General features: G+C 35.8%; 1 protein-coding gene across 2 annotated transcripts; it reads right to left on the minus strand.

Moving 5' to 3' along the window:
• Positions 1 to 6,824: 6,824 nt before the first annotated feature.
• Positions 6,825 to 9,429, minus strand: cited2 (Cbp/p300 interacting transactivator with ED-rich tail 2). Of its 2 annotated transcripts, none has more exons than XM_088928775.1 (2): positions 9,261 to 9,429; positions 6,825 to 8,765 (listed from the first exon to the last, which is right to left on the minus strand). In XM_088928775.1, the coding sequence occupies exon 2, from the start codon at positions 8,757 to 8,759 to the stop codon at positions 8,046 to 8,048; it is 714 nt and encodes a 237-aa protein (XP_088784901.1). In that variant the 5' UTR covers positions 8,760 to 8,765; positions 9,261 to 9,429; the 3' UTR covers positions 6,825 to 8,045. The 2 variants fall into 2 exon arrangements, with proteins under 2 accessions (XP_088784901.1, XP_088784891.1); XM_088928765.1 differs by having other exon boundaries at positions 6,825 to 8,768; positions 9,261 to 9,427.
• Between the last annotated feature and the right edge of the window lie 17,348 nt (positions 9,430 to 26,777).

Below are 26,777 nucleotides of genomic sequence, written 5' to 3' on the forward strand. Positions count from 1 at the left end.
ATACTGTGTGTCAGTCAATGATGTATAAAAGTTGGAATGACTCTGTCAAACATTCTTGTAATTAGTGTTCCAAGTACTACACGGGCTTATAAGTAAATTTAAATCAACTCAATGAAATAATAAACCTATCTGAGAGGAAAGCTGAAACCAAGACTTTATGCTAATTTGTAAATTCAATCACAATGAAAACCAGAAGACACAAGGATACTCAAGGATTAAGACTGAGAAACTTGCTAGTTCTAAAAAATGACATCCTAATTTAAACAGAGTACTGAAACTTAAACTCAATATTATTGCATATGCATATTTATCCTCCATTAGGTCTTGCCTGGTAATTGGTTTTTGGACCAATTACCTTTCATTTTCACTTGACGGTAAGTCTGAAAGGCCCCGATAAATGGATTTTAACTGTTTTCCCCCCATTTCGTCAACATTTTGTTTCAAGTATAAATACACTGAAATAATTCATTTTAAAACAGCCTGTGTATATGCAAATTAACTCCTCAACTTCAACTATCCACGGCCAGGTCAGTGAAATGATGCGTATAGTTATGTTTCATGCAAACAATTTGACCTATACTAGTTATCACATAATGGTAGGTATACTGTATAAAGCTTGGTGGCATGAAATGTCTGATTTTAAATGGCCCTTTGTTTATTTTGTATAACTGATGGTAGAAAGGTCAGGAGATGAACCATTCAGGAGATGAACTTTTAAAAAAATTTCAGTGGAAGAATGTAACAAAAGTTGTTTCAATATTGTTTCAACTACATTAACTTACTAGGCTTCTGGTTGGTTCTTCAAAAGCAGGTTCTTTTAGGTAGTGTTGATGGAAGCTTAAATTTTATTTAATGAGTGTCAAATTTTATATGACCCTTGTCCTACACAGCTCTCACATTAGCGACACTTGTTTGTTGTTTACTAGCTCTCCCATTACAATAAAATGATATCTGCAAGAAAGTCAATTGTTTGCAATTATTTTCTTTAAATAATTAAACATAACACCAAGTTAATTAAGCATAACTACATCATTTTAGCAGCAAACCCAACACCTTATCAAATGCAGTTGCCTCCATCCACAAAACTCCTGCTGCTGATAAAAGCTCATTTTAACACAGAATGTAATTCTATCAAACTTCTTTCTGCAAATGTATGCAAAACTGGATTGTTTTAAAATGTAAAAATAAACGAGGAAATAACTTCATTCAACATTCAAACAATGATACAACTATTATTAATGTATTACCTACCTGTATCAATATATTAATTTGATTTAAAAGTATATTTTAAAAACATATTCAGAATATTTCAAATACAAACACATAAAAACACATTATAAATTAACTCTGTATGTGGATCTCAAAGTGCAAAACCTCCACTTTAATGAGACCTTTAATATTTAAAGATATAATGAGCTTTAATATATAATATCTTTTGCAGTTCTGTTTTATTTTCAACTTATGTTTAACAGATGACAACTCTTTTGCACACTCAATACCAATAATATTTATCTCAGTTTCATGACACCTTTGAACGAAGATTGCAGAAGATGTATGTGTTATTTAGTATTACTATGTCTTGCTTGTATGCACTATCTATCTAAAAAATACAACCTAGTTCAGTGTAAAATCATTAGTCTGAGCTCTGGGCTAATGGAGAATTATCCTGTCTTAAGTAGCAGCACTCAAGTTCCACAATTCCACATGAGTTCTGAAGCCATTAGCAGAAAGAATAGCTATTTTGTATTGGGTGCTTTTTCACATTTACTGAGCAAATGTATGCAAAGTAGTTAGGATGGAATATCCCTGTGGAGACAAACACTGCTAAAACAAATCAATTTGCATCTTTTTCTACTCTGATGCTGCAGAACAAGATTCTCTACTCTTTCCCATTTAGTGAGTCAGCATCTAAACTGACAGTAGAAAACTGAGTTGTTTGTATTCCAGAACAAATTTGGTGTGTGATAATAAAATTGTAACAATATTAAATGAGTTCACTGACTGGGGTCTTTTAAAATTAGAAACATTTACAGAGAAATAGTTTTATCTATGTATTGTATGTAGACGCTCAAACCCCAGTTAAATAATAGCTGCTTCTGAATATCAACACATACCTTGATTCAGGGGGAAAAAAGTGTTAACCTGTTTTTGTTTTATGAATTGCTTTCATAATGTTGTTTATAAGGTAGACTTTGATAACTGAACATTTTGAGAGTGCCAGCATTTTTCTAGAGCACATTATGCTCTTTATGACAATTGTATTAGAATGTATTTTTGGAAAGTAATCTATAAAACATTCTGTAGGGTTTAAAGCATTGGTTTCAACAAAAATATAGCTTATAAGATCTACAGTAATGTGTATATTTGTCTTTGCGTTATTGAACAACTTACATCACATTGTCTTGTACTTATAAAAAGTAAGATTTATTATAAAATATAAAGTAAAATTCTAGCTTATGTGCTAAATGTAACAGAAAGAAATTACTCTTTACAGCCAGCCAGAATGTCTACATTTTATTTCTGTTTTTATAGTTTATTTGAATCCATTAAGACATGATTTTAAAGAAAGATATTGCTTTGTAATTCATATTATCTGTTGAAATTCATGGCTTGCCATGGTTTGCCATGCTTTGTCAATAAGGAAGACTTTCTCAATACATTCAGACATGTTTATGGGCAATCCAAATGGGTTAAGTTAGTCATTTTACAAACTTCAACAATTTTCCAGTGACTTCTCATGGACAGTTTGTTCTTATACAGATGCAGCCATTCAAAGTGCGCGTCACAGACACGTACCGCAGGTGACGTCGCTCAGTATGACGCAAGATGACGCGTGGCACCGCAGTACGTGATTGGTTGACCGACAGGGGCACTCGTGGTCCGTTGGTCTGTCGTAGAAAGACTTACAGTAAAAACGTCTTTGCTGTGCCCGTTGTAGATATTGAATTTTACCACTGAAGGGAAATCTTAGTAGCTGAGCATAAAAAGAATAGGAGCATACTGTAACGCGTGTGAAGGCCATAAACGATATTAATTTTGGAACATAAACATACAGTATATACTGTAGCTGGTCTTGGTACTTTAAAGAAAAAAATACACACCAGTATTCCATTTCTCCCTAAACATTTTAAGCTTTGAAGTCTTTAACTAACATGATACCGGAGTCAACAAGCATACTTTTAGAATTTGATTAAAAGGGAATATAATATGGAATCGCGTATCTAAAGAATTTAATAACGGTATTCGTGTACTGCGACAGGGCTGTGTAGGGCTTTTTCGCCTGCCTGTTCATGCGAGCTGTCTTCTAGCCGACTGGTCTAGGTGCGTGACTAGCAACTGGGAGGTTGTGTGATCGAATCCAGCTGGTGCCGGACTTTTCTTTTAACAAACATTTCTTCGAAAAAATAGAATAGCGATATTATGGACAATAAATTGACTTTTATATTTCAAAATATCGCAACATGAACGATATTTGCGATATTTTGAACATATCTTCCCTTCTGACAGCGGTTCCTCCTTCTATTGTGTGTGTGTGTGCAACAGAGTAAATTTTTATAGAGAAATGGAGGCTGGACAGTATGCGTTACAATATAAACATTTATATTGATTTAAATCGTGTTCTGATTTAAATCGCAAACGCGTGTTTAATTATGTGTTTTTTAATCATAATCAGGCTAATGCATTTCTACATTTTCTGTATGAACCAGCTTAGAGGTTCATACAGAAAGACAGCTTGTGTTTAAATTGAGTGTAAGGTAATTTATGCTTCTAAAGTCATGGTCAGCATTTATTATTGTACTGTGCTGTAAACTTTTTCTGTGCCTAGTCACATTATTTTATAGCGTTTTTATTGCGTTATTAAATCCGGTGGCGCTGTGTGTTAGAGTAGTTTCCTGACTCCCTTGTCACATGGTCTGTGATTGAATCCCATAGAACTATGACTTTATTTTTTAACAAACATTTCTTTGAAAAAATGAAACGTTTCCCTTGGTCAGAGATTAAATAAAACCTCACTCGCACCAAACAAATTTATATTTCTAAATATCACAAAATACGTTCATTGTCTTCCAATCGAGTCGAGTTGACATTGGAAGCCTGCCACACCCGGACTGTTAAACCAACGCATTAGCACGTCAAAGCCCATCGAGGGTATTGAGCCAGTATTGGCTTTAGTATTCCCCCCTCTCCCCTCAATTCAATTCAATTCAAGGTGTTTTATTTGCATGACAGATGGGTACAAGCAGTGTTGGGTATGTATATTGTAACGCTTACGGCAGACAGGCACTGTGTAAGAGCCGGCGCACCAGAGCAGCGCACCGAGGGAGCGTCTGCATTTCTAACTTAGTTTTTAAAATTAGTCAAGCAATATGAAGCATCTCCTTTTACTTAGTGCCTGAGCATAAAAAGAATAGGAGCATACTGCAACGCGTGTGAAGTCCATAAACGATATTAATTTTGGAACTTAAACATACAGTATATGGCTGGTCTCGGTACTTTAAAGAAAACATACACACCAGTATTCCATTTCTCCTAAACATTTTAAGCATCGAAGTCTTTAACTAACGCGATACCGGAGTCAACAAGCATACTTTTAGAATTTGATTAAAAGGGAATATAATATGGAATCGCGTATCTCAAGAAATTAATAACGATATAATTATATTCATGTTGCAAAAGAACTGCAACGGACATAAAAACTCCCTTGCTTTTAACAGAGCGTTCCATAATTTCTAACTACGAAAATGCCAGGTGAAAGGATTTGTAAACATATTTTGTTAAAGCAAGTCAGAACCCATTCAGAGCCTACATTACATTTTAGCGTTTCATTCTGAGCAGAAGACCCTCACACCTGAAGAAGGGGGAGGTGTTTTTCGCTGGAAATCTCGCCTGCTTCTACTTTACAACCGGAGTGCTGGCTGTGACGAATTAAACCGGTATTACAGGTTACAATCACAGACCATGTGACATGGGAGTCAGGAAACTAACACAGCGCCACCAGATTTGATAACGCTATGAAAACGCTATAAAATAATGTGACTAGGCACAGAACAAGTTTACAGCACAGTACAAAAATGCTGACCATGACTTTAGAAGCATAAATTGCCTTACACTCAATTTAAACACAAGCTGTCTTTAGCCCTCTAAGGTGGTTCATACAGAAATGTAGAGATCCAGGCTCAGAACACACAGCTTCATTAGCGAATACATATGCAGGACAACTAGAGAAGACGTTTTACAGAGGATGGATTTTTAGAAACATCCCATCAGTGACATCACTGAAGTCAACTCCTAGGTACTGTAACTGTCGTGTGGATAGTTTCACAAGAATCAGACAAAGGTTTAAGCATCGCTTGTTCTAGATAAAACTGCAAAAAAAAACAACAACCCATAATGTACTTCTTTGCGGCTCTGTTTGCCCAAATCATATATTCACAACGTGAAATCTAGAAAATAATATTACGTAACCAAAATCCGCAATATGGAAACAGAACCTGTGTAATTGTTGATAGATGATGTACTCGTAACATTTTTTCAAGACGAACTACAACATTTAAAAAATGACTTGTATGTACTTGATATCTCTAATCAATCCACGGGTCCCAGCACGAAACGAAAGTAAAACGCATACCGTTTCGCGCTTCTTATTAGTTGCTCAAAAGTAATTTGACCGTATGAAATGCATAATATAAACCTAGAAACATATACGTGAGTAGTACTTAAGCACTGTAGTATCGGTGTTAAGACATACCTCTCAAATACTGTAAATCAAGTTAAAAATATCTCAAGATTCTGGTCATAATGAAACCATGTTTCGTGTATGTTTTCTTTAAAGTACCGAGACCAGCCATATACTGTATGTTTATGTTCCAAAATTAATATCGTTTATGGCCTTCACACGCGTTGCAGTATGCTCCTATTGTTTTTATGCTCAGCTACTAAGATTTCCCTTCAGTGGTAAAATTAGATATGAATATTCAATACTTAAACGGGCACAGTTAAGACATTAAATATACATATACATACTGTATACAGTACAGTTTGCATACGGTAATATGTTTATGTCCCTAAATCAATCTCTTTTATGAGCATGTGAAAGGCATGGTGAATCACTGTACTTTGCATGATTGGAAAAAAATGCGTGATTGCGAAATGCTGTGGCGTTACTTTTACAAAGACGGTCAATGAAAAAAAGAATGTGGACCAGGGCAATACTTTGAGTTTACAGCTTGTCCAAGGTCATTTATTATTAATACTATTATTAATATCTTCGTTAAAGACTTTGATGGCTACAGCTCAAACATGAGAGGTTGAGCTTTATTAGCTCCACCTTGCGGAAATTCCGGATACTATTATTTTGCTAGCGGTATTTACCGGTAACTCGCGGTATTTACCGGTAGCTTGCGGTAGACTGCGTACAGCGTACCGGAAAATAATGCGGTATCGCCCGCGCATTTTGAATGGCTGCATCTGTACATTATGTGTACAAAAGGTTGTAAATTTATTGGTGTTTATGTGTAAAAGTACCTCAAATTTGTTATATATTGTGAAACTGTACAGAACAGTGTCCAATGGAAAACCCTGAAGAAAATACCACTTAAGAAATGTGCAAGATATTAGACTGTGTCCAATAATACTCAACAGTCAAACAAAAGACTACATTGCATTTTGTTTACCATAGTGTGTTCTTTACCAAGTTAAGGAAAATAAGGATTTCTTTACAAATTTTGTTTTTTATTTTGCCTGAATGTAAGTCTACCAGACCAAATCATTCTTTACTAGCGGATTTTAACCTATAAAGATAAATGAAAAAATGCAATTACACATTTTCTTTTCAGAATACATTTTATCTGCTTTTATTTATGTTTGCAAATTAAAATATAATAAATTAACATTTTCTTCTAAAAAAAATTTGTACAAAAATACTGTCAAACTTTCCTAGAAAGCTTCAACACAGTAGTATTGCCTTGTACCGCATAAACTAAATAAGCACAGTGGTGGAAATTTTGATAACCAAAGATGCAAAATAAAAAGGGAAAAAACACCTCTGTAAAATGTTCTTCCTCAACTTGTCAACATTCCACATCATTTTATTGTCTCTTCACATAAAAGAGTGGGGGAGGGTGGCACATTTTTAAGAAAGAGTATCCTTTTCCATGGCCTGACAAGTCTCTTCTTACTCCCTTAAAGACACAGTATCCATTTAGGCTTTACACTGACTCTTCTAACCTTTACATCTGGTAATTCAAATTATTTAAACTTCCACAGAAATTCAGAAACTGAAAAATTAAAATTCAGGGCACCGACATCAGTGATTCTAGTTCAGCATCAAAGCAACAGGACATTTTGCAAACTAGTTTGTGTGCAAAAAGCATTATCTTGCAATTTTCTCCCTTGATAATCAGACAGATCATTTAACAGCACAAATATCTGATAAATATATGGCCACTAAATTGTACAGTATATTACTGTCTTTAACAAATACACAGTACCTGCCTACAAGCATGTTTAATAATCACATAATTTAGTATATGCTTCATTTAAATTTATATTACTTTAACACCTCTATTAAAATGTTCAAACAAACGCAGGAAAATAAATATTTGACCTACCACAGCATTTTTTAAGATTTCATTTATTCTTTGCACAAAGCAATTGTGCAGTTAACTACGAAGCTACCCACTTGCTTTTGGGCCTTCTGTGCTACCTTCTTCATTTTTCCAAGTACAAAGTTGAATTAACTCATAATGCATAGCATGAACTTGGAAACAAACCAGAAAAGTCCCTTGCAATGGTAGTGCACTCACAAGTCATACCTCTTTCCTTGGAAGAAATGATGATCCATAGCACAGACCTCTAAATTTTAGAGGCTTAAATCAGTAAAAATACGTAATTCAGCAGAACTCTTAATCCACCCTGAATATTTAGATTAATTGGAATTCCAGACTGATGCCATTTGATACACAGGTTAAATAAATCATGTTAAAAAGGAATGTATAAATGTCTTTCTGAGGAAAACAAAAGTAAGACAAGTCCTTGTGGTGAGACTAACAGCTCACTCTGCTTGGTTGCTGTTTGCAAACAAAGTCTGTCATGAAATCAAACTCATTTTGTCCCAGCCACAGCTCTGGCAGTTCCTTTATTCGGTCCAATCCCATTTCTATGACTAAAGACATCAAGACCTCCTCATCAATAAAATCCGTGTCTATGACATTGGGGGGCAGTATTGCTGCAGGCACATGGTGCGCTGGTGGAGGCATACTGGAGGTGCTATGTTTTGGGTTGCAGTCTCTGAATTGCTGTCCTGTCCCGTTCATCTGGTGGTTTGACGAATGTAGGTCTGACATATAGTGATGATGAGAGGGGTGAGGGTGATGGGTGTAATACTGCGTGTTGAGCTTTTGCAATTGCATGCTTGCTGCTAGCTGTCCTTGAGTGCTCACGGCGGGTCCCACATATTGCGAGCTGTATCGTGCAGTAGGGGCCATGCTGCTGTTAGGGTGGACACCAGTCACATTTCCGGGTCCCATAGAGTGTCTAACGCCGTGGTTAGAGTTCACATTTCCCCCTCCGTAGTGTAAATGTTCACCCATTAACCCGTTGTACCCATGCTGCTGCTGCGGCGGCGGCTGCTGCTGCTGATGGTGAAGAGGGTTAGAAAACTGTCCCATCGCCATCCTGCGTGTGGGATGGTGAGGGTGAATGCCGTTTGCAGATTCGCTGAATCTTCCGTGGTTCATAGACATCATGCGGTCAGCCATTCCTTCCTTCTATGACACATAAAAGCGAAGTTTTAAAATGATGCACAAAACCCGAGGACTACTTTCGTCACATGCACAGCATTACCAGTTCCACCTTTTAACTTCCAACTCGTTCCCATTGTCACTGTCATTCTCATTAAACCTAACTCCGCAGCACATGTGAATTGCTCTGATAAAAGACTGCCATAGTCTTGAGGTTAATGTGAAGGTGCTGCCTTTCAGGTATTCGTGTAATCCATATATCCTTTAATAATAACAACTCCGAATTGAAGACACACTGTCAGAATTGTTTACCCAACCTTAACTCATTTGCTAACAAGGACAAAAAGAAACGGAAATAATTTGCAATCATTAGACGTGCAGAAAAAAATATAAAAGCACGTAAGTTACCTATAGATATTTTTTTTAACAAAAAAACATACAGTCACGAAACAACTCTTCTATTAAGCTAGTTTTTACTGAGAATATAACCCCAGGGATTTCAAACTGTACAGTTCTTACCTCAAGGGCTGTACCTTTTTTACTTCGTTTTCCCCGTTTTACTGTCCGCACGGTATGATAAAGTACGCCGATTTCAGTTACTGCACAGAATCTGTATTCCAAGTCATAGAGCCCAGCAAAGCTTTCAGATACAGACACACGCTCCCAACCTCTGTCCAACAAATGAGAATTGCTCAAATCGCCTGTGGTCACTGCTGATATACAATCATACAGGGGCGGAGCCACGGCAAACCTTGAAACTGACGAGGGAAAAATCTGGATGCAGGATCCTGTAAAAACATGGAATAGTCTCACGCTTCTGTCTACTGCGCTAAGGAGAGTTTATTTAGCAACATTACCTAATTGCAGCTTAATTTCTGTTGTTTATGGTGAAAAAGGCAAAGTGGCACAACTGATTAAAATACACTGAATCCAAGTTTTTCTTATCGATATTTGATTTTTACTAGAATGTTACTTATACCTTACTCACTCATTAAATGCAAATCAGAAAAAACAAAACATACATTAAGATAACTGCAAAATGCGTTTCTGCTAAATTATGCTAGCGATTGCTTAAAGGTGCAAAAAATTTATGTAGAAAATTTACACGCTACAATGTATTAATATGCCATGATTACTATATATTTTAAGAGGTCAACATGCAAACGAAGAAGACGTACACACTTTGAACATCTGAAACAAAGCACTAAGCTCCGAAAAGGCTGAGCTGAGCTGTTAGAAAATATATCGTCAACAACATTAACACAAGTATAACTGAGCTGAAATGAGCCAAGACTGAGGAGAGCCAAATTTAACATTATAAAGAGCGCTTCACTAACACCCTCTCTGCAGGACATTGCTCAGCTCCGCGTTTTGCACGCAGCCTACTCCTTTTGCAGACGTGCGCTCTCCCGAGTTGTCAGTGTTCAGCTCCCGTAGCTTTGGCATCTGAGCTGGAGCAATAGAGGCGTTTCTTCTCACAAATGCTCTCAGCTTCACCCTAGAGGTGGCTACTGACTTACACCAGTATATTCCCGTAGCTGGTCCACAGGGTGCGAGCTCGGCTTCCCTTTACATGCCCTCTAAGGGGCTTGCCGAGGCCTGATCAGGCTTGTGATTAACCGAGTCACTTTGGAAATACATTAACTGTGGGAACACCTATTTAAAATCACAATGCTAAGACAGAGTGATGTTTGCAAGAAGGACTTGCACTGGAAAAAAAGCCAAAACATGCATGGAATTTATTATCACTGATTATCTCTTACACTGTAAACTTTTTACTGTAAATTATATTCTTTACTCAGCAGTTTATTAGGTGACCCCCGCATTGTTTTAATACACCATTTCGTGGCGGTAATATTGACGGTGATTAATAAGTACATCTTATAGCCCTTGGAGAGACACTCTACGCCTTAATCAACAGTGGCAAATCGGATGAAAGGGGACCTTATTGACCCTCCAGGAAGGTAGTTGATTATCCTGGAATGCACTTTACTAACCCACCTATGAACGGTTTCCTCTGTGACCTTTTACCCCGTATTCGCTTGCTTAAAGGCATAAAATATGTGTACGTGATAACACGTCAAGAGTAGGATAATAACATCAGTAAAGGCTAAACGTGTACTGATCACTGTAACAATCAATCGTTTGCAAATAACTGCACTACAGCATGCGATTAACAGCGGTACAACACGTGTACAGTAAGTAGCGCGAAAATAATTGCAGGACATTTCAGACATAACGGTTCACTTAGTGGAGGCTCCCGTTGAGCTTAATCAATAATAATCTGATCCTTTGGCTTTCATTTGGAAGAGGTTGAAGAGGTACATTTGTGGCGATAATTTTACCCTTCTTAAAAAAAGAAACATTGTTAAAAGTGTTACTTAACCCTATGAACTGAAAAGATAGGGTTAAGTAACACTTTTAACAATGTTTTCTCCTGCAGACGTGAGGTGCGGAATGTACCCACAGCGGAGAACAAACAGCGCGTCTTGCATGTTCTGAACACTCAAGTGCTGAGTTGGGCAGTATGAGAGAGGGAGGGGTGTACCGGGGTAGACAGGCTGTAGCAGCTACTGATTTGCATTAAATACAGTACACAAATTGGTAGAGAGCAGTGCATTTTCTATTAAAAATAATCTTGTGATTATTCTTTTACCGAAGATAAATTATAGTTTATGTATTTTGTTCTTCTCTCTTTTAGTCACATGGGTTAAAATGTAAATAAAAACGTAAAGATGTTTTTTCAAAGGGTAAATAAAAAAACCCAATTCAAATTTACCTCCCTATTCTGCTTTATTAGGCACAAGAGACAAGTTATTACATTTCAAATCTGGAAGTTGTAGTAGATAGATAAGACTTTATTGATCCCAAAGGGAAATTGAGGTGTTACAGCAGCCCAGCCCAAGACAAGCAAAAACAGACATCAGAATAGACTAAAAATTATAATAAGTACAGTAATAAAAAATAAAATAAATAGAGTTAGGTGTGTGCAAAATATGCTAATAGTCACTGTAAAAGAATAAAATATGTGCAAAATGCACATAGGTATATACAGATTGAAAGTACCACAGCAAAAACAGTATATTATTGCAGTGTCCAAAAAGTATATTAGTGCAACATGCTGTCCATAGATGAGCAGATGAAGGGCTAACAGTCCTAGCCTAGGGCAGTGTTATACACCTTGGCAGCTGCCGGGAGGAAGGACCTGCGGAAAATTCCCTTGAACACCGTAGCTGGAGCAGTCTGTTACTAAAAGTGCTCTGCTGTCTACTAACAGTCCCCTGTAGCGGATGAGAGGTGTTGTTCATGATGGCTGTGAGCTTGGTTAGCATTCTCCTCTCAGCCACCACCTCCAGGGGGTCAAGGCTCAGCCCCAAAGTAGAGCCAGTCTTCTTGATGAGTCTATTTACATCTCTTGCCATGATGCTGCTGCATAGATTAGAAGATGGCTGCTGCCACCACTGATTCATAAACAATGTGTAGCAGTGAGTGGTTTAGGGGTTTATTTACACACTGCAAGGCCATAGTAGATGAATTCTTGAACTTCTAATTATATTTTTAGGTTCGGAAAATATAATACAAATTTAACTTCTTACTGCGGGCAGAGGGGAATTAAGTCAGGATACGCAGTTCAAGGCAGTCAGGTTTGCAGGTATATCACCCTTAAACTCACAACTGGCAACCTACTGAAGCTAAGCAGGTGTGAGCCTGGCCAGTACCTGAATGGGAGACCCCCTGGAAAAGCTAAGGTTATTTGTTGCTGGAAGAGGTGTTAGTAGGACCAGTAGGGAGTGCTAGCTCTGTGGTCTGTGTGGGTCCTAATGCCCCAGTATGGTGACGCAGACAATATGCTGTATAAAAAGGCATATTCGAATGACACATAAAACCGAGGTCCTGAGTCTCCGTAGTTGTTAAAAATTTCTCCGTAGTGTTTCTCGAAAAGAGTAGGGGTGTTACCCTGGTGTCCTGGCCAAATTTCCCCTTGGCCTTTACCAGGTATGGCCTCCTAATAATCCCCATTGGTGAATTGCCTTCATTACTCTGCTCTCCTCCCCACCGATAGCTGATGTTTGCCTGCCATTGCATCATCTAGTTGGATGGCGATGGAGAGGAGTTCCCATTACCTGTAAAGTGCTTTGAGTGGAGAGTCCAGAAAAGCTTTATGTAAGTGTATATATAACAAACTGATTTGGTTTCAGTAACATGCTAATGCTTTCTTCTGCTGCTAGTTTAGTAAAAAGTAACTGTGGTTTCAGAGTACCTCAAATTTGCAAAAGGTCTGGATCTGGATGTAAAGTATGCTGGTATCCCTTTGAGAAACTACCCATTAGAGGTGTAATGCATGAAAATCTTGTAAGTAAGTAAAGAAGAGTTACACAAATGTAGAGAAACAGAAACACTAAAATTCATTAGCCTATATCAAGCTGTTGATGAACCTTATAGTTTTTAATTTTTATAGTATCCTTTATATGTTTAGTAGTAATGGTGATTAAAGATGTAGTAGTTATTGTTGCCTAAGCTCATCAGTAAAATCCTTTTCAGCAACAATGACGAAAAAAGTTTTTTTGTGTGAAAATGAAAGTGGAAATAAGCTAGCAAGAAGAAGCCTGGAAGTTGTCAAAGTGTTTCAGAGGGAACGATTTGTGAATTGCCTGTGGAACCCCGGTGAGTTGAAAATTGAAAAGAATAAATTGTGGCTGTACACTGTACAAAATGAGTATCCGCGATGAAGTAAATTCATTTGATTTTCCCTGTTCTTGGTGTGTTTTTGTTGTTGTTTCAATTCAGTTTCTTTGCATAAAACCACAACCAATCTGATTTATAAGTAGCAATTTTAAAAAGTGAAAAGAAAAATAAGGAGATATTGACATGGTTGGATGAAATTCTTGCATCTAGCAATGTTATGCTGTTTTGTGTTGATAAGAAGAGTGAAACACCTGTTTGTGGTTGTTGACTTTGACTTGAAGGCAGCATTCTTCCCACTTAGCTGTGATGGAAGACCTCTAAGGAAAACCATGTTGCAGCTGCAAGTGGTGTGGGTGGACCAGTAGAAGGTGCCATTATTTAGAAGATGCATTACATTGCAATCTCCTAACTACTTGGGAGGTACAGTTCCATGACACTTTTCATAAAAGTAGGTATGTTAGTCCTGGTGTCCTGGTTAAATTGAGCTCTGTGCATTCTCCCTTAATTCTACTGATTCTACTGGTAATTCAGCTCCATTTTATGTCACTTTACTACATCTTTCCTAATAAATTTCTTACTTCTCCACCTAAACCGCTATGTAGTGGGGTTGCTAGCACAAAATGGGTGCCATGTGTCACCCAGGTGAGAGCTGCACTTCACTTGTGGGTCCTTTCTTATATGTCAAGGGCTCTGGGATTCTTTGGAATAAAAAGTACTATACAAATGGAAGCCCTCACAGCTGTTATACAATCACCAGTTAGCTACTAGTAACAAATACCACCAGCCGAATAGCAGCCTCTTGTTTGTAACCTTTCTCATGTTCCCTTATTCTAATGACAAAGTTAACCCATGCAACAGGATTGGAAGTGAAATAAAAACCAAAGGGCATAAATGGAAATATGTGTTTAAGACTGAGAACAGGAGAAAAGTTTGTACACAAAGGGTTGTTAAGGGTCTGAAACATGCTGTGTGGCAGAAGTAATGGGCACTGTTGAAAAAAGTCTGAGAAGAAGAAATACATTGTTTTGTAGCCCGTTTGCAATCATTGAAGGAAGAAGAATTAATAGCAAGGACATTTAGTGACTATACAACGCTGCTTCAAATAAAGTAGGAAATTTTATTCATTTCTTTTTTATACTTATTATATGAACTTTAAGTGAATAGGCTTGAAAGGAATTTTTGTTCTGAAGTGTTACACAATGCCTTTTATGTATAGAATACTTTAATCATGATTTAATTTACTTCTGGTGTTCTAAAGTTGCAATATTTATTTCTTCATATATTTTTTTAGTTGATTGTTGTCCAATGAATTTTGATTTTGATTTTAGTATGCTTAAACATTGTTTCTCTCAATTAAAGGTATTTGGAATAGCACTAAGAGAAAAGCGTTTGTTTCTGTTTTGCTAGGAACACTGATGCAGAGGTTATTTTTCTTCCAGAGACTCACTCCTGTGATTTGGGCTCAAAACATTGGCTGTCATAATGGGATGATCTAAGTTACTTTAGTCATGGTTCCAATCATTCTACTGGGGTTTCAGTTTTGATCGATAGATTGAATCAATATCTTCCCATGAAGAAAGGTGGATTTTGTTAGTTATAGTGGTAAATATCACAGTGTTTGTATTTATAATATTTACAGTTAAAATTAATGTCTTATATAATAATAGAACCTTATGTAATTACTTTGCTGGCAAATTCATAGCTTTACAAAATGATTATAATAAAGCTTATATAATAGTTTTCAGAGGCTATTAATGCAACTTCCAATGATTAAGACAGATTCCCACATAAAAATACTCCCAATTTTTCAGACCCCAAAGCAAAAGATTATACTTGCTATTGTAAAATTTGAACTTGTGGTTCAAAGTCCTGGATTGATTTCTGTCTTGTTCTTCGTGCTATGTGTTGTCTGTCTCATGCAGATATTGCCCTCCAAAAGTATTCAGACAGCAATGTCAAAACTGTTCCATTTGTGTCATTTGGATCATGTTTCACTGCTGAATCTAAAGAAGTGGATGAGGACTTTGTGTTTTTTCCCCTAACAGTCGCTTAGTCTAACAAATTAGGACAGTCCTTTGAGCCCAGAGCAGCTATAGAATCTTCATAAAGTACTGAGACAGCAAAATCAAAAGAGTTATTTTTGTTTACAGTCGAGTGATTTGTATTTGTGATCATGAGATTAATTTAAATGTTTAATACAATATAATATGTGTTTTATTTCCATATACTATTTGTTTTAAGCAACTCCATTCATATGTCTGATCATTCAAGGATATAGGTAATTTAACATTTCCTTCTAAATTTCCTTCTAAATGACTAAAGATTTAATGGCAATATTAAAAAGTTAGTAGAGCAAGAATTCAATGATAAGAGCACTGGTAATATACATGTATGAGAGTATTTTAGTTTTCAAGCCAGAACATTTGCTATTCAATGTGGTAAAGAAATTAAAATATTCCAGAAGAATAAAGAATTTGGATTTATGAATAACTTTAATTTAGCACTCATTGTTTAATTAATTAAGGAATTAGTATGAAGTAACTGTCATGAGCAATACCCAGTGACAATTAGGTCAAAGGCTAAGCCAAACACATAATATTTAGAATTAAACCAAAGTGTATTTGAATGGGGAGGCATTGTATTACAGTGGTTAGCATTGCTGCCTTACATTACTGGAGCCCTGGGTGTCAGGGATGTCAGAATGGATGAACTGTGGAATGGCAGGAAAGCGTAAAAGACCCTATGCGCAGCGGCATGACGCGGGTTAGCCCGGGCTCAGCTGTTCAGGAAATGCCGGGTAGAAATCTATGCCCTCAGGTAGCGGACGTGGGGCGACCTGGTGCTAGGCGGGTCTCAGGACATCTGAACATCAATGCTGAGCCCAGGCAAATGAAAGACCCAGAAATATATAGCCCCAGAGAGAGAGAGAAACACCGGAAGGACAGCAAAGCACCGGAAACAAGAGACGGGACAGAGAAGGAGCGCCCTCTGGCTGCAGAGGGTGTGACACTGGGTTCACTTCTATTCCTGGGGTGTTTTCTGCATGGAGTTTTTATGTTCTCCCTGTGTTCACGTGGGTTTCCTATTAGTGCTCTGGTTTCTTCCCACTGTCCAAAAACATTCCGGTAGATTAATTGACTTCTGGAGAAATTGACCCTGATGTGAGTGTTTGTGTCTCTATGTCTATGTGACGTCCAGTCCAGGCTGTATCCCACCTTGCGCTTCTTGCTTGCTGTGATAGGCTCCTGCTCCCCTCTGACCCTGTATTGGATGAAGTAGTTAGAAAATGAGTGGATATATTCATGTGCTATCGGGCTAAGTGGCTTGAGGGAGGGGAAAAATGATAGCTCTTTGCATTGGAAATTAAAAGAATAATAAGCAATCTACAATATCTTCTCTTAGAATTAATAATGTAATTTGTAAGACCCCAAAGGAAATCTCCAATTCTGTTTGCTCATCCTATGAAAGCCTGTATAAATGTAATTTTTCTGAACTGGACTGTAATATCTTAATGCGACAGTGGAAGTATTTACTCTGTAAACTCATGATGATTGAAGTCAATTCCTAAGGCTGATACAGTATATCTAAAAAGGAGATTACAGACTCCTTGAGCAGTATGAAAAAAGTCACTTGTTCCAGTTGGTCTAACAGTAGAATTTAATTATAGTTTGGGGAATATATTAAAAATCCATTATTTGACATGTTTAATGAATGTTCAAGACGTGAAGATTTACAATGAAACCAGGACTTGTAACCCTCATTTCTAAACCCAGCAAAGACAAAGAATTTTCAATTAACTGTCGGAGATGTGTAACTTTGTTAAATGTGGATTACAAGATTTTGGCTCTAGCTTCCACATGTTCTTTAAAATGAGGTCTGGCCAGATAGTAAATGAAATTCAGACAGGGCTCGTGAGAACCAGGCACATCAGCAAGAACATCAGACTAATTCTGCATATTCTCAACTATTCCCATCTTTCAGAAAATGATGCCCTTATACTCTGCCTGGATTTTATAAAGTGTTTTTTACATTTATACACCAATTTCTACTCATATAATTGGAATTGTTTTGTTTGCGTCCAAATTTTAGAAATGTTGTTAAAATGTGTTATAGATAAAGGGAATATGAATAGTTTCATTATATAACATTCAGCACTGTTTGGTTTTTGGTGGACATAGGACTACAACAGGAGTTCTATCATAGGAGTGATATAGGAGTACAATAGGAGTTTAGGTTTAGGAGAATAGTTTTTTTTTGATAGACAGTAATGAAATTTAGATTACTTATTTTGCAGATAATTAAAGAAAAGACAAAATACTGAAACAAGTTAATTTATTTTCTAAAGTATCAGCATTGAAATTGAATATATCCAATTATTAAAACATTTCTAAGAATTATTGGCTACAAAGAGGTAGCTCTATTTTAAGGGAAATTCTTTTAATGTAAAGCTGAAGGTCTTTTGCATTTAGTATGCACTGCTCTTTCCTTTTATTCTGATTCTATTTGTAAATTAAGTTATTTTTCAGTAATATATATAAATAGAACTCAAAAGCAAAAACAAGCTGTACACATGATCAATAAATTAAAAGGGGAAAATTCTGCTGAACTTTTAAAAAAGCATTTCAAATAATACTAAAAAATATAATGTAATATAATGTTCATAAAGACTTAGTGTTTATTGTTAATTTTCTGATACTTTTTGCAAAGTGCTATTTTCATAAAATTTTCATAATTGGTCAGTATTATTAAGCAAACTAAATACTACCAGGGCCAAAAGTTTTAAGTATTATGAAATATTATAAAACATTTTCAAAACAACTCTCAAACCATCATCTACTGTATGTATCTGTTATGTTTTTGTCTTCTTTTTTCGTTTTTATAGTTGCATGTTTTATACGTATATGGTTTTGGACCCCATTACCAAATCTTTATTTTTGTTTGTAGACATTTTTTATTATCTTTTACCATTTTTGTTTAATGTTTTACTATTTGCAAAAAATCTACATCGAACAACCTCTCTTTAAAATTAGCTTTTTAAAAATTTTTAAAACAGAAAACCAAAAAAAAAGAAAAGCCCCATCTTATGGTATAGTGGAGTTTGCCACTATCCTAGTGAGCGGTTGTGTTTGTGCTCTCAGTCTGCTAGAGACCATGATTGAATCCTAGCAGGGGCAGAGCAGAGCTGTGTTGGTCACATGACCGTGATTCCAAAAACAGCAGAATTCCACTGGCAGAATGCCATCTGTGATAGGAGAGCTTGATTTGGCCTTTCTCTCCTTGCCTTGCTGTGTAACTGTGACTCTCGAGAGCTTGCAGTGACATGCAAATCACAATGTGTTGATTGATGATTCAGTAGTTTGGCCCAAATCCTAATTAAGAAAGTGTAGAAAGCGTGATTTGGATTAGCGGCTTTATTGGTGTAACGCACCTCCTTAAGGCCAGGCTGTTGTGGTAGAGGGCACAACAATCTTGCTGTAAGATGACATCTGCATTAACATTATGGGATCTCTCACATTTCTTTTGGGTGTTTCAAAAGCCCAGCCTGATGGATGGCTGGTTGTTCACCTCACTTGTGTGAGTTACTCCAATAATGCTCAATATTCCAATCACACATCTTTTCCACCTTATTTAGGGGTTCACCAAACTACTGAAATTATTAATCCAAAAGATGTTCCACAAAATAATTCTTGCATGGATTTTTAAATGACTCTGAATATTGTCTTATTTATAAATGTTTATAATTATTTTTTCACAGGTGTTTTTGGTACAGTCACATTTTGATGTCATAAAATACTAAACACGTGTATTTTCGTTTTTAGTCAACCTTTAGTTACACTAAAACTTATTCAGAACCCACTTCGAAACCTAGACTAGATGGCAAAATGGAAACCATAGGAAAGCGCATTTAAAACTGAGAACAGGAGGCACTTATTTACACAACAGTTGTGGGAGTATTAAACAAGCTACCCAGCCATGTTGTTGGAACTGATACACTGGCTTCTTTAAAGAGATAGCTGTATGATCACAAAGTCAAGATACAAAGTTTGGACGATCAATTTTCTGATCTTTAACTCAAATTGAATGTTTGAAATATCAACAAGGTGACCTTTTCTCTTTCTAACATGTACTGTATATCCAGTCAGAAAGGAATCTGTCAGATAACGAGAAGCTGTTGCTTATGTAATTTCTGGCAGCGGTGCACTTTTCTTTTACATGTGGCCATGATATGTCTCAGTTGCGGTTTGTGCTGAATACTGTTACTAGAGTCTTAATAAGAACCAAAAAGTATGAACATGTCATTACAGTGTTAACTTTAATAACTCTGTCCCCTGTGTAGCTAAAGATGGTTTTGGGTTCCTCCTGTGATTTAAATACATATAGATTAAAATAAATCTGTAAGAATTGCTAATCCCATTTTGTCTATAGCCATCTATTTAGATAAAGTACTGTATATTGATGCAGACTCCTTAGTAATTATAGTAATTCTGAGAAGAAATGCAGGGAATAGAGATTTCTGCCTCAGAGATAAGGAGATAAAATATTAACATTCATGTTAATATACTTCAATGAGAAAAAACACATCTAGCATGAGAATTTTAGAAAATAGTTTTTGTTTTTAGTTGATTAAAAATATTTTTTCACAATATATGTAGTTATGTTTTTTCTTGTTTTGAAGCATATTGTCATATTTAAATGAATACTCCAAAATGTCATATTTTTATATAGTTGTTTTTTATGCAAATCACTTTAATGTTGTGTACCATGAAGTAAACTATTAATAAATAAAGAATATCTGAAGGAACAAGCTATCATGTGCTTTGAGTACAAAAGGTAATATTTGTGTTATAATCTTTCATTTGATCCTGGAAGATTAAATCAATCTATTTAGCGAGAGACCCTCTACCATATGTATTATTATGATCAATGTACTCATAGTTTAGTTGAAAGCTATAAACCTGTCTTATAGCTCAAGGTTATAGTACCATGTTGGCAGTCAGTCCTTAGGAAAAAGGATTCTTGTTAACCTTGGCCCAGAATTACCATTGTTATACAAAGTCAGCCCAATTCGCAAATTTTAGATTTAGGATTTTTTTAATTTGGGTTGCTGTATGCAGGGGGAGAAAAAGGTGAAGTGTTTCTCAATGCTTGAAGAAACCTTGCTCTTTTTGTAATTAACACTTTAGGTTTCATAAGAGTTTTGCATTTAATTGATTTGAGACTGATGATACCCAGTGACACCATTTCTTAAAGTATGTTGCTGTCTGTATTCATCTTGTCTTGTTAAATTATTTTTGTTCAATTACATAAATAGCCAACTCTGAAATGTTGTTTCAAAACGGGGTTCCTTACTAAAAATGTGCACCACTTGAAGATCTTAGAAGTACCTCAGATGTGCTGCTATTTAGCCTTACTTTTTCTTGGTTTTCAGTGTTACAAAGGCTCATGAGCCCATATTTGTATATTTAGTTGAGGAATATTACTAGTACTAGGAATAACAACACTGAAAAAGTAAGTGTACTGAAAGGATTACGGAGTTTTTGTTTACCAAAATTTGACTCGCGTGGCTGAGGGCTACCCTCCTGACCATAGGATGATGATGCTATGACCCCCATACAGATTGAGGAGTGACAAGAGGCAGCTGCAATGGTGGAGATGGGGTGGAGGTGGGAGGCAGAAAGATGTATGTGAGGGAGAGAAGGGGGTCACGTACGGTATTTATAATATTTTAAGAGAGGATTGGATATCAGGAGTGATTGCGAGACATCAGCTGAGTCTGATTGAACTTGGTTGTAGTCATCCCTCCTGAATTTTCATTATAAACTCCACTTAGATTGGTTTCTTTATATTCTTTATATACATAAGAGAATTTGAAAACCATCAAAGATTGAGACTGGGAATAATTATTGAAATATAGCATTAATTAAAAAGTGCATACATTGAATGTTTGTACTTAGTACTTACAGGTATCTCATAATTATATCATTATACATGAATGTGAACATACTTTATAAGAACATAAAAATTATATAACTTAAAAGGAGAACACAAAGGTCTTCAATTATATTTTTTCATCATGTATTCTTATTGTTTTAGGAGGTATAATCTTCTAAAATTAATTGTGTATAAAGTCATACTGAAAAGTTTAGCATTATAAAACTAGAATTTCTTTTTTTCTATGACTCTTCAATTTGAGAGGATGATGGCATTCCAATCCAATTTTAATCCCTGTGTCAAGTCTGAACCTACCTCAGCAGGGAATCAGATTAATGAACTGCTAACCAGAAGGCCATATGGTCAAAACCTACCACAATATTTCATGGCACGGGAAAGCACTGTGTGCTTTCGGTCATTTAAATCTAAGGTGGATACAACATTTAAAAATGCATTTTCTTTTTAAGGGGAATATAATGCCTTATGTTAGCTTGTTCAAAATTGAAAAATGAAAAAAAGAATAACCTTCATAAATCCTCTCAATAAAATTATATTAACCTCAGTTAGGAGAATTGGCATTTATACGTACCACCTGAGCTACAGCTATTATTCAATAAATCCAGTGATACCATGGTAATGTAATTGAAACCAAAGCACACAAGTTCACTTATTATATGATATGCCAGTGATAATGTGTCCATAGGCTTGATTCCTACATTCAATACAAAACACATCACCTATTTTTTCCCTAAATATAGAGAGATTGTCTTTAGCTTGTCTCTAGATTCTCCAATGACAAACCTGCTTCAATGTTTCCTAAAATATAAGAGAAGACATTTTTCTTTCATTTTTCTGCATATTTGTCTCATGAACATTTCTACTTTTAACAAGCACAGCTGCATATAGTATGGCCATTAAGCCACTTAAATCTAGAAGTGTAGCATTGTGGTCCATTCACTCTTAGTCATCTCATTAAGCATATTCATGATGGTTGCACTCTTATCTTTTACTAATTTGTGAAATTCATCCCATAATTCTTTAGAAAGATTAAAGTCAGTGGACTTCCCATAACTAAGCATAAATTCAGTTTTAGTTTCACTAATCGCTTTGAGTAATTATCATTTTAAAATCAACTTTAATTCACAAATCACCTTCCTGGAGGCATTGCATGATGCTGAAGAACTGAGTGATATTTAATTTCTGCTTCAATGAAGAGTAATTGAAGAACAGCATTAAGACAAGTCTAATACTCTATGGACAAAAATATAGAGTGATAATATTACTAAAGTCCTGTGACTTAATACCCACGGCTTGTGCCGCTGTCATTATTAGTAAGTTGTAATATTTAACAAGAAATGTTTGCAGTAAAATGTCTTCAAAACATTTCACTTTTATATTTTCTTTGAAATAAGGAATGTATAATAAATGAATCCATAGTTTTGCCGATTATTTCCTTCTTAGCTGTTTTGTATATATGATTTTTTTGTTCAGTAAATTCGTTGTTGAATAGAGATGTGGCCTTTGAAAAGCCTGTTGATATCAACAGCAGGTCTCAAAGAACAAATTTATTCATGCTGCATTGATGTTGTCTTTCATGCTCCACCTCACATCTGGGCAACAAATCACCAGATCACAGTCAAAGGTAGCAGCAGCCACCACTGGTAGACAAATTGGCTAATTTCCTTTCATTTAAAACTCCGCCTTGCTACTCACTATCACTAGCTTGTTATGCTGTTTAAGCACTGTAAATCACAATCCTGTACCACCTGCTGTCAACTTAGTAATCTTGTCCAAAACATGATTAATTTCATTAATTTTTTGAAGATTTTATAATCTACAAATGTAAGATAATAATGTTTCATTTTATTGTCCGAATGTTTTTTAAATCTGTTTTAAAAAATTCAGTTGTTTTCAAGATAGTGCCTTTCTTTAGCTAGATCTGAACTTTCACTTGGAAAAGCACTTCCAATTTTTATATCAATTTAATAAGCTTAGATAATGTTATCATACAAAGTTCATTTTAAAAATTTGAATCCTCAATTAAAATCAAATTTTCAAGTTTTGTACTTTCTCAATTTTAAGCAATTTGTATTCATTTAAGATCACCACTGTTGTGATCATCTTGTGATCTTAAAGAAGATTGAAGACCTTCACAAACGTCTTCACAAATCACAAAGGGTAAATTCTTCTTTACAACTGCATTTGATCCTCCAAAACCATGCTAGTCTATTTTTGCTCTTCTTTACATTTTAAACAGTGAGTGTGTACAGTTTATATAACTACACACACATTCAGTTTCAGTACGTAAATACACAGCTCATTTGAAGAACTGCCTTCTTAATCTTTTGGAAGCGATATATACTGTGTATATTCCATGAGACATCTAGTGGGTCTTATCAGCAATGGAGAAGAGATCAGGTGCAGAAGGAAAGTGGATCATCTGGTGGCCTGGTGTGTTAACAACAACCATTAGATTAACAATATCAAAACAGCGGAAATGTTAACTGACTTTTGGGAAAAAAACTCCAAAATGCATCCCCATTGACATTGACAAGACTGTAGTGAGTATGGTGGTTGTAGTGAGCGAGTACAAGATTCTAGGAATAACCATCTCTAACACCCTCAAAGGGGATGCAAATGTTTTCAGAATCGCAAAGAAAGTGCCCCACACAGGGATTATATTAACTGCATCAGATGAAAAGTCTCAGTGCTTCCCAGCTCATTCTCATTCAATTTTATAGAGCCATTATTGAGACCATTCTCACAGCATCTATACCTAGTTGGTTTGGCAATGCATCTATCCATTCTAGAGGCAAATTGCAACTCATCGTACGCTTGCAGGGAGAGTAATCTAATCTGACTTGTATAAACATAGACTAAAGAAGTGAGCACAAAACTCTTCTCTTCCAGGACACCGTTCCAGATTATACCATCTGCATAGGGTCCAAAATACGCACTACTCGGGAGTCAGGACTGGCTCCCGTGACAGTAATGTACTTGCCAAATAAAGTAATTCTGATTCTGATAAAAAAATCAAATGTGGATGATGGATTATCTCCTAATCCATTTCATATGGCCAGTAAAATATATGACTAATTTCAGTTGAAAGAGAGAGTTTACCAGTAAACACAAATCTCACATTGTTGAAGATTACTTTACGTACTGTAGCTGATCCACAGTTACTGGTCATACAGGATCTCTGTCAACAATTTACACACTTTTGTCTCACAATTGTTTAATAGGATTTCGATCTGGACTAAAGTGTGAATATTATTTTATGTCTATGTAGGCTTGGCTGCAGTGTGGACAGCACTCCACTGCAGCTGGCATTATAGACGATGGTAGAACATCTCTCAATTTTGAAGCACAAACCAGACTGCGAGAGTTTGCAATGTGACATCTTTTGATTTACAAGAAATTGCCAGAGCACACACTACAAATCTCCCTTAAGCATTCCTGGAATAGAATAAAATGTAAACACCATACTGTCCTATCCTTAGCTCAGATGTAATTCATACTTTGCTCTTGGAGTGGTAACAGCAGTTGACCCAGCAGTGAATATAACCAACAGAGTACTGTTTTAACACTACTAAATGACTTACATGGCACTTTGTCAACAACATTTGAGGGCAGAAATGATTGTCTTATTTGTCCTTCACTTCCAAAATTGCATTTGTCGTTTCAAATGTGCTGCATTTGAAATTGAGGGTTTATATCAATACATCAAAAACACTGTATTTTCTCATCATTACAACAAAAACAGGTTATATCAATCAGTAACTATATATAACTACAGAAAGACCTGTGTTCTACAATCTACAGTATATAAACATGTTTACGGCTCCACACTAGAGAAAAAAGCAAACAAATGGCATGACTCATAGCCAAACTCTGTAATTTATAACTTGTGTCTTCTCACATATCTTTAGCGCAGAAACCTGAGTCTACAGATACCAGCTTTCAAGTATGTGAAAAAAAATGGTCTTTCAAAATAACCCTGCTCAGTGGGCTGTGATACAGCAATGTTTTTGCTAGTGCTGAGGAGCTGGCACCAGAGCTTTGCTCAAATTCACATTACACTAGCTGCAGGCTAGCAAAACATGCTGTGTGTATGCAGTTGTTTGTATTTGTGTCACATGGGCCTCATCTCCTTCAACATTTCACCTACAAAACAAACAGTCATCTAGAAGCAGCAAAAACCATAAAAAAAAACTCCCTGATCAGTGTACCTACAGTAATGTGAGGTTAAAGAGTAACTTTTGGAAAGCACAGTGGCAAAGTGAAAAAACACATGGACTATGCATGTGTTGCTTATCACAATATTATCCCTTGTTTGCTGCCATGGCAGCATTTGTTGCTTGGATTCTGAGCTGTGTTTCATGATAGTTGTGTCAGGGCATAGGTATAAAATATGAATTTATGACTGTACTGTCTGATTTAATCAAGAAAGTTCTTGCTCCATCTACAACAGAATTTAGATATTTCTTAACTTTCTCAGCTCCTGTACCTATGAGTTCTGCCAGTTTTGTTTGTGCTTTAGTTCCTAGCAAAGCTATATGAAGGTGCTTTTCTTCTGTAACTAAACAACTTGGAGAGAAATTCAGTTGCTCCTCAAAGCCTGGTAAATACCAATTGCATGGTGCAAACATCACACATCATTATTGATTATAAATGCAAATGTATGTAACACATTATTACACATATTTACCAAAACACTTAAAATTAAATGCTTCAGATGTTAAATATAGATTGGTAACATATTATTATCTATTCCTACAATTCTAATTATGAAAATTTCAATGACAAGTGCAATATTTTTCAACTGTTAAGATATGTATCTCTGTTTAAGCAGTGCACAGCTATATCTTTATCATTTTATTTCAGTGGTTAATACAAATTAATTTTGAAGTGATCATTAAATGAAATTAACATTTTTTATGAACAAATCTGAGTTTCAGTTTGTTGTATGTTTAGGTATATAGAATATGAGATCTTGGGACCGCATATCAACTTTCTTCTGTGGAAAATAAAAAAACTGGAAACCCACTAAATTTACATTAAGCAAACCTTTAACTAGTTATGGAATTGGTGGATACTAAGGATTGCTAAGGGATTATGAGAAAAAACCCAGATAAGTAATTAGTTACTCTAAAATATCTTAGAATCTAATTTTTTTCTGTACACTCTCTAAAAAAGGATTATTGTATAGTTCAAGCCAGGAACATTTGTATTATTCTAAGTAGGAAAGGTACAAACCAGGAAAGTTTGTATTATTATACATAATCACCAATGTGCAAGGTATCTGTTATCAACATGCAAATATATACAATGATATTCTTGTTTTGATCAGTGGCATGGTAATCTAATCACAAGGTGCAAAAGAAACAAAAAAATATTATTACCAGTTCTTGAAGGACA

The sequence above is a fragment of the Atractosteus spatula genome, chromosome 2 (assembly GCF_055471065.1).
Source record: "Atractosteus spatula isolate fAtrSpa1 chromosome 2, fAtrSpa1.hap1, whole genome shotgun sequence".
NCBI classification, from domain to species: domain Eukaryota; kingdom Metazoa; phylum Chordata; class Actinopteri; order Semionotiformes; family Lepisosteidae; genus Atractosteus; species Atractosteus spatula.

Coding starts and splice junctions, on each gene's coding strand:
- cited2 (XM_088928775.1), bottom strand. CDS start 8,759: ATGGCTGACCGCATGATGTCTATGAACCACGGAAGATTCAGCGAATCT.